The following is a 9,576-nucleotide window of genomic DNA, read 5'->3' as shown; positions in this document are numbered from 1 at the left end:
GCCAAGGCTCTCACTAAACCCCTTGACAACAAAGGATAACTTTCGACAAAAATGATCTAGTAATGTTGTGCTTAAGTGATTTTTTAAATACTCTCGAATTACTGCGCTGTATTTTAAATAACTAATTTGGGTTTACTTAAACCACAGTGAAGCTAATGAGCGATTCCCTGTCAAGTGATCCTGGTATATTGGACATTGTCGTTAAGGGCTCCCGGTGGTCTAGAGCTTGAAAGTTTAAAAAATTTACAATAAAAGAAATGAGAAACGATATTTAAATATCTAAGGCTTTTTATTTAACTTCTTTTATATAACTGAATAACTTGATAAAAACTCGAGTTGAACCTTCGGTTTCAATGTCAATCTTTATTCTATCCTTTTACTTAAATGCTTCGCTCAATCAAACCACAGCTTGATGGAATTTCACCAACGTTTTCCACTAGGCCATGTAACTCATAATTCATTAGTTCTTCCTCAAAACTGGTTTTGAGTAAAGTATGAGAGCAATGGTTGTTACTGCGCATGCTCCATCATAAAGTCGCTCGATCTTGGTCTCGTAGGCAAAAGTAGCGTAAGCTGAGCTTTAACAAATATATAACATCAGGTAATTGTACGTAATTAGTGAATTTGTGCGGGTGGCCTTCACTTATACAAAAATGAAAAAAAAAATGCTTTTTTTTAATTGTAATAACTTTAAAAGTGGCGCTAAAGTTGACCCTCCTGAAAAATTGGAACTGGACGGTGTTGTCCACTTTGGCTCTTCTATTTATCTGGAACACAAAAATCAAAAAAATTATTAATCAGTATGACTGTGGCTATGTCCGGTACTGGTTGGTTGCTTTGTTTAAGTGGTGATTCTTCCAGAATCCAACTAGCGCTTCCGCATCATTTTGTTGCCACATCCTCGTTACCAACTTGTTTGCCAGTTATTTACAGCATGACTATATCCAGTCTGTGCGGTTCAGGAACCTTATCAATTTACTGACATCTCAGCCAGACAGCTGTTCCAGACTCTCGAACAGCGGTTTACCCAGGGGTAACATTCTGTCCTTCCATAGGGCAGGGCATTCGCAGAGGAAATGCAAAATTGTTTCCTTTTTCTCCGGTTGTTTACAACTGTGACAGTTGTATTGTGAGGAATGTCCATTTGGCGACTTGTTCTCCGATAGGCCAAAAGCCAGTTATGACTGCCGTTAGTCTCCAGGCGTCCCGTCGTTTCATGTTTATCAATGTCGACGATTGCTTGAGGTTGTAGGGCGGCCATAACGTTGTGCTAATTTTGCATTTTGTCTGGTCTCTCCACCTACAGTCCGCGATTCGGAGTTATTTTTGGGAATTATATTCTTGACTGCACCTAATGGCGTAAATACCTATTCCGCAAGAGAGTTATTCATGGCAGATCCGCTTCTTGCCAGTTCATCCGCTTTTTCATTACCCTCAATGCTCCGATGTCCCGGGACAGAGATTAAAGTAACTTTATGGTTTTCGCTCAAGGTGGTAAGTCTATTCCTGCTTTGTTCCACCACTCTAGAGGTTGTAGTAGCCGAACCCAGTGCCTGGATTGCAGCTTGGCTATCCGAAAGAATAGCGATATTGCCCTTAAAAGAGGGATCTTCGATTAGTAGCCTACAAGCTTCCCCAATTGCCAGTACTTTCGCCTGAAAGACACTGCAAGCATTGGGAAGACGCACAGATCTTTCAATTCTAAGTCTATGAAAATATAAAGCAGCTCCAATGCAACAATCCATTTTACTGCCATCTCTATAGACTGTAGTGTCGAAGTTGTTTAGTGAGAATTCCTTATTCCATTCTCCATGTCTGGTACTAGAATAAAAAAAAAGTTTGACAAAATGGCGCGGTTTTGCATTTGACACCCTAAAAAACCGGCTTTTTTCAGTTTTTTAATCAAAAAAATACGAAGTAATTGAAATAATAATTATAATTATAATTATAATATGATTCTAGTATGGGCGATAGCCACTGATGTTGTGAACAACATATTGAAATTTCGGACGATTCGGTTGAATAGTTTTTTTTTTTGGGTTTACAACACCAGGCCGAAAAAAGTCGTTTAAAGTTTGAGGTACAGAAGCGCGCGGAAAGCTCTCCACCTAGTTAATAGGCTGTAGAAGCTATAACATTGGGAATTTCTGCTTGAAAATTTCAGAGTATATTCTTAAAGACCTATACCTTCGAAATATCGTAAAAACGCAAAATCGATTTTTTCAAATTTCCAACGGGTCCCCTAAATTCTTATAAAAATTGATAAGTATATTTGTATGCCTCAGTATGATATGAAGACAACTGGAAATAAAAAATAAAAAAAAAATCAATAATTTTGAAATTTCTTCAGTCTTGAAAATTTTGGCCTGGAGTTTTTAAGTCAAATATCTTCGTTTCTTTTAACATTTTTTGTGTTTTTTTTTAATTATTTAGAACAAAATCTTTTTTTTTGAAAATTTTGTTGTTACAAATTTTTTAGAAATTTTTTTATTTAATTCTTGAAAATCTCAAATGGTTTTTATTACTAGCTGCGACTGAGAAAGAAATCCAATAATTTTGAAATTTATTCAATTTTGAAAGCTATGGCATAGAGTGTTTAAAGACAAATATATTCGGTTTTTTTTTATTTAATATATCATTTTTATATATTTGCTTTTTTAATTTTTTGCAATAAAATCTACTTTCCGAAAAATTTTTTTTGGGATTAAATTTATTTCTTGTATTAATTGTTTTGGTAATTTTTTTTTTAATCTTTCTAAAATACCGCTTTCAGATTTTTTTCGTAATAGTAATACTTCCCATATTCTGTAGTTACAGAAATTTTCACAGTGGGGCTCAATATATTCAAATACTTACAGCGAGCCAATGAAAATTCACTGGAAATTATTTTAATGAAATTTTTTTTTTGTTTTTTTCCCCCCCTGGTTCACTCCTTACGCGAGCATAGGGCCTTGCGTTGGTTAATCTATTTGATTTCTCACAGGGTAATGATTAGCCTCCGCTACCAGTCCTAAAGAAGAAGAAGTTCCACTGATTTTAAAGACCCTCAAACGTTAGAATCTCTCTAGTACGATCTCGCATTGAGTACTGTTCACTAATATGGAACCCATACTATGAGGTTCATTCGAGGAAAATCGAAAATGTACAAAAGATTTTCACAAAAATGGCATTGTTAAAAATGGGCTGCCAATATTAAGATGCCGTAAATTACTTGGCTTACAGTTATTACATGGTAGGGGAATATACTTTTCAATAATATTTGCTTACAATATCATTAATAGTAATATCGAGTTAGTTAATGTAAGGAGTTATTAAATCAACTTCAAAGCCATATTTCATTTTATAACCTAAGAACTAATCGTTTATTCAACATTTTTAATAATACCACTAATTATGCAGTGTAACAATTATTGTAAAATCATTAACTTTAATGATAATATTGTAAAATTTAGGCTCGATCTGTTTACCATATTTAATTAAGTGACTTAGTCTGTAAGAACATTTTCTCTAGACTGAAGTAAATAAATAAATAAATAGCGGGAATGCCACCTGTCGTTGCTTAGGAATGAGAAATTATCTTTCACAAAATTATCTCAAATGCATCGCTTATATGTACTTAAACACAATTAGCTTAATCCTGAGAGATCTTTTTTGGTTATTGCTAGCTATATCTGAAAATCTGTTACTGTTTTAATTCATATAAACTGAAGTATGATTGAGCAAATTTCTCTGCTACCACCAGCTGGTACCGCATCGAATACTATCAAAGCCGGAGCGTTTGTATCTATTCGGACGACATAACCCAGCCAGCGTAGGTGAGCAACTTCATCTTGCATAGCCGTACTAATTTTGTGGGGATACCAAATTCAGACATCGCGGCATACAAGTAACTCCTTTCCGTACTGTCGAATGCAGCTTTGAAGTCGACGAAAAGATGGTGTGTGTCGATTCTCCTTTCATGGGTATTTTCCAAAATTTGTATTGTGAATATTTGGTCGATGGTAGATTTTCGAGGTCTAAGTCCACACTGATGAGGTCCGATCAGTTGGTTGACGGTGGGCTTCAGCCTTTCACACAATACGCTCGCTAGAACCTTATAGGCGATATTTAGAAGACTAATCCCGCGGTAATTGGCACAAATTGCAGGATCGCCCTTCTTATGGATTGGGCAGAGCACACTTAAATTCCAATCGGCAGGCATGCTTTCATCCGACCATATTTTGCATATGAGCTGATGCATGCGCCTTACTAGCTCATCGCCGCCATTTTTGAATAGCTCAGCTGGCAGACAAGACCATAGTGGCCTACATGGGTATTTCAGATGAAAAAATATATATTTTTGTATATTAATACTTTACATACAGCAGGCTTTCTCACTTTTCAATATTAAAGTACAAAAAAATTAATTAAAAAATTTTTTTTTTTATCAACGTCTTTGACTCCTTCAAATATTTTGATGCATACATTCTGTCAAAAAAATATCGACTATTCTTCATTTAGAAAACGCGCGTTTCTCATATGCCTAAATTTTTTTTTGCTGGAATGTTGGTACAACTGTCCTCAATAGTGTCGCAAAGTTTGAGCTGATATGCCAATTATCTTGATTTTGGCATTTAATGACAGTCAACCGCAGGTGTGCTCTGCGATTTTCACTATGGATAAAAATATCGAACAAAAAATGTGTCTCAAATTTTGTGTTTTGCACGGGATTTCGTGTGACGAATCGTTGAAAATGCTGCAGAAAGCTTATGACGAGGGTGATCTATCAAAAACACGGGTCTACGAGTGGTGTAAAACTTTTGCATACGGCCGAGAAGTCCTGGAAGAATTGTTCCGATCTGTTCGTCCATCAACGTATTCAACGGATGAAACCAAAGTCGTCGACAAAGTGAAGAAAATGGTGCTGAAAAACCATTATATAAATTTGAGGAAACTAGCTCGTGTCCTTAGCGTGTCTCTCGAATCAATTCGCAACATTTGACACCATCCATTGGGCATGAGACGCGTGTCTGCTCGACTCGTTCCAAGAGATTGGATTTCTTTCAAAAAATTCACGAGAAGAAGGTGGCTTGAGCAAGTCAATTCGGACCCAACGTTGATCCAGTGCACCTTATATGATGAGACATGGGTTTATGAGTTTGATATGCAAACCGGTCAACAGGAGGCTGAATGGCGCTATCCACATGAGCCGAAACTCAAAACACCACGTCAAAGTCGGTCAAAAGTGAAAGTCATGCTAATCGTTTTCTTTGATTATCTTGGCGTTGTGCACTCAGAATTCATTCCAAATGGTTCCACGCCAAATAAAGAATATTATTTGGAAGTTATGCGACATTTGAGAGAGAGAGAGAGAATGTGCGTAGGAAACGGTCCAAATTGTGGAAACAAAACTCTTGCACCACGATAACGCACCGCCTCAGAACGTTAATTTTGTGAACGCTTTTTTTACCAAAAACTCGACAAATATCATCGAATAACCACCGTATTCACTGAATTTAGCCCTCCTCTGTCTTTTTCCTTTTCCCAAAACTTAAATTGCCACTCGGCGGATGCCGTTTTAAGCCGATAGAAGCCGGTAAGGAGAATTCGCTGAAGGATCTGAAGAAGATCTCTTCAAACGCGTTGAAAAGGTGTTTTGATAACTGGACTGGCATTTTTGTGTTGCTTCAAATGCAGCCTATTTTGAAGGCGACAAAATTAATTTTGATGATTAAACAATTATTTTGCGTTTTATTGAATAACTCCCGGTACTTTTTTGACAGAATGTATGTGACACTTTTGCGGCTTTGCTCAGCATGAACGGATTGAGGTTGTGGTTTTCTCTCGCAGCGTTGACGTGAATTGCCAATATTATGGAACTTGACCCCACGGGACTTGTTCGTGTGTAATTTTCTGAAATTGCTTCTATGAATGTCCGTAACCAGCAATCAACTCGGTCTACGTTAGGTAATATGGTGGTTGTTGATGTTTTAACAGTAATAGAAGCCCCGTCAGTGTAGGGTATATCACCGGTCGTCTTCGTCTAGCTCATCTAAAGGTAGGCCCAGGAATCACACTGTTTCGACGGGTTGGGTCTAGAGGGAGAGGGGTATTAGATAAGCAGGTTTAAGGGGGCATGTGAAGAGGTGGTTAGTGTCGTGCGGAGTATCTTCACATGCCGGACATTTGTTTGGTATGTCGGGGTCAATTCTGGATAAGTAGGAGTTTAACCTGCTACAGTATCCAGAACGTAATTGTGCCAGTGTTACGCGTGACTCACGGGGAAGCTGGAGCTCCTCATCTGCAATAGGTGGTGGTTGGTCTCCGATTACAGCATTCACAGGGCGGAGCTTAAGAAGGTGGTGACGGTCTGCCGGTGAATGCCGTTTATTGACTGTCTCAATGCTGTCATGTGGCGGTCGTTGAAGACACCTTTGGTTACTCCGTGAATAAAACACCAAATGATGGAAAAAGTTTTTTTGTAATAGCGGTCGCCCCTCGGCAGGCAACGACAAACCTCCGGGTGTATTTCTGCCATGGAAAAGATCCTCATAAAAATCATCTGCCAAACACCCCAAAAGGGCCAACTGTTTGTTGTATTTCAATGCATCGTCAAATTGCACTTATCTTTCTAAAACCTTTTCAATATCAACTTAACTTAATTAATGTAGTAAAGTTTGTCCATACGAACTCATTGCCGAACATTTTAGGCCATAAACAGAATCTGAAAGAAATTCCTGACTGCACATTCAATCACAAAACTATTTTCAATCATCTTATAGTTTTATTAACATAAATTTGAGTATACTTTTGTCCAGATAGAAAAATTAGTTAACTAAAAAATATATCACAATTGCATGCTTGGTCTCACTCCTCTTCTTCTTCATTATCCATGTCATAATCTAAGGCTTCACTATCAGCTTCCACGTCGTTGTAAAGTCTCGGCGTATTACGAAATGTTCGTGCGACGGGGTAATATGTGTTATTGTAAAAGATGTATTGCGGTTGACCATAGTAAGGATTGTAAAAAGGTTGAGCTCCATAATATCCATAATTTGGTGGATATGCACCAGATCCATATTGTGGTGCTGGTGCAGGTGCTGGTGCTGGTGCTGGTGCCGGTGCAGATGCGGGTGGCGCAGTGTACCACGGATTATAGGGCCATGGATATCTGTAAACCCATGGTGGTCTAGGATAGTAATAATCATCACAATCATATTCATCGTCATCGCAATCGTCGCCATGATGTGGTCGACGTTTAGGTGGCCTTGGCGGTCTTTCATTATGATGATGATGGTGATGATGGTGATCATGTGCAGATGCTCTTGGCGGGTTGGTTGGCTGTAAAAATGCACTTAGATCGCGCCCACTAGGAACGCTCGGCAGCCTTAGGAGTACTGATCCAACATTGCGCGACTGATCTGGTGAGTCCTCTTCATTGGCTGAATGTCGACTATTTTTACTTGTCACTGCATTTAAAAGCAGCGCCACTAGAAGAACGCGTAATGAAATTTTCTGCCACATTTCGTTAATCTCAGCAAAGTTCACCACTGGTGGCACTTATGGTGGCAATAGTATGACTAACTGATCGAATTTGATAATGTCGCATATTTATATGAGCGCAAATGTTTGAATGCAGGTGAATGGCAAATAAAAGAACTTTTCTATAGAATGAGCGGCTAACGGTTGGCCCGTCAATGAAAAGGTTTTTGCGCTAGTTTTCATAAATCGCTTTATTGGCTTTGTGTTAATGTTTGTTTTGTTTGGAGATTATGTTGAAAGTGGCTGACTGATCAGTTGCTAGTGTGTAAGTAATGGAATTCTATACAAAATACTTGAAGATGAAATATCAAAAGATTATTTCGGCAGGCAATAACCAATCTTCGTATTTATATGAGAATATATTTATACATAATATTAAGGTCGCTGTACATATATCCTGCTATGCATATAAAGAGCCGAAAAAATGCAAAGCTTCTTGTTGACCGCGGCATTCTTTTCGAGCATTTCCCAGTGCATATTGCCCTCCCAGTCCCATCAAATACATATCATAATCTCCTTTGGACGAAGATCCATCTTGACTCTCGGCTTTGTCGTATCTCCTGAAGCCACCCACTTTTTTCTTTACTTCATTTGCTCCAAATTGATGAACAGACACCACTTCTCATCTCCCGTAATTGTTCAGTACAAAAATCGCTGTTTATGACCGCGTCTTGCTCGATGGCGGGCGAGATGCTGAGAAGCAGTTTGAAGCCCACTTTCTTGTTTGTTTTTTTTGTAGAGCTCGTGAGGCACCTAGGCTCTTAATTTTTTGATAAATCCCGTTGAAAGAAGGTGATTGAGAATCGTTATGGGATTGCAATTCATTTTTTCCGCCAACTCATGACTGGTTTGGCGACCTGTTTGGTTCTCCTTCAGAAGTGTTTTGTGACGTTCTTCATCGAATTAGGAACGTATTCCGTTGCTGGGCGTTTCAGCGACGTCATTTTTGAACTTTGCATACCATTTTCATGCTGCAGAGTTGCCTATAACTCTTTCTCCATTAGCGTCGGATATGTCCCGGGCTACTTCAGTAGCTTTTTGTTCTCGATGAAAAGCAAAGAAGAGCAGCTTTCGAATATGTTGATTTTTAACTCCTGGGTATTTCATTTCTCAGCCTCAAAACTAATAAAAAATTAAATAACTCAAAAATACAATTAACATAGTTTTTTAGAGCAGAAAGAGTTCTATCGAATGAATACTTACTTATCCTTTACCAAACAAATCGTTGTAAATCGTTGGGGTGTAGGGCAGATCGCCACCGCGTGGTGCACCCTGGGTAACGCCAAATGATCTGCGGCCTTAACGGCCTTAAACTTGAATGGAGATGACCCTACATTCTCTTTGGCTACATTTATACTCTCTGGACCTGAACTTTTATTCCTGAGCTGGTGGTTGCGGCATTCTGCCACCTGAGTACGTTGAGGTGAAACTCAACCGAAGTGGCTGGTGGGCCAATGTCGTGACTGCCCCCGTCCCGCTAAAACCCTGGCAGGCCTCGGAGTATGTTCCAAACTCGTCGCCATTGGGTTGGTGGTGTAGGTGCGCTTGAGATGACTCCCGTGGGGGAGTATTTACGCTTCCGGACCACTGTAGTATTTCCCAAGCGGAGGTATCCGCAATTAATGAAGTGGTGGACTGGTTGCTTACCTCGGTAATTACCGTTAAGGAAGTAAATATTTACTCCGATAGCCAAGCGGCAATAAGGGCCTTGGGCTCGTTGTTTGTGCTTTCGAGATTGGTCGGGGAATGTCAGGCTTCTCTCTCGATTGCATCCGAATACTTCGACATCAGACTGACTTGGGTTCCTGGTCACAGCGGCATAGACTAAAACTGCTGGGCTGATGAGCTGGCTAGACAGAGAACTTTGGAGACGGTTTCGTCGCGAAATGAGAGAATTGAGGTTCCCTTAAGAACCTGTGGTCTGCTCCTGAAAATATGGGCCTCGAGTCAACTCAGCGAGCGCTAGGCTAGTGCGCAAACGTGCACGGTCGCGAGATCCTTCTGGCCACAGGTAGGTCGGGGACGCTCAAGGAAACTCCTAAGGCTAACAAAGCC

At 39.4% G+C, this 9,576-nt stretch overlaps 1 protein-coding gene across 1 annotated transcript; it reads right to left on the bottom strand.

The window, feature by feature from the left end:
• Positions 1-6,846: 6,846 nt before the first annotated feature.
• LOC129243520 (IQ motif and SEC7 domain-containing protein 2-like) lies at positions 6,847-7,503 on the bottom strand. Its single transcript, XM_054880591.1, has one exon. It carries the CDS (start codon positions 7,501-7,503, stop codon positions 6,847-6,849), a length of 657 nt encoding a protein of 218 aa, XP_054736566.1.
• Positions 7,504-9,576: the final 2,073 nt, after the last annotated feature.

This window comes from Anastrepha obliqua, chromosome 4 (genome assembly GCF_027943255.1).
Source record: "Anastrepha obliqua isolate idAnaObli1 chromosome 4, idAnaObli1_1.0, whole genome shotgun sequence".
NCBI classification, from domain to species: domain Eukaryota; kingdom Metazoa; phylum Arthropoda; class Insecta; order Diptera; family Tephritidae; genus Anastrepha; species Anastrepha obliqua.
This window is presented reverse-complemented; position numbering and strand designations above follow the sequence as displayed.

What these genes read in the sequence shown, in the direction of transcription:
- LOC129243520 (XM_054880591.1), bottom strand. Translation starts at nt 7,503, where the DNA reads ATGTGGCAGAAAATTTCATTACGCGTTCTTCTAGTGGCGCTGCTTTTA.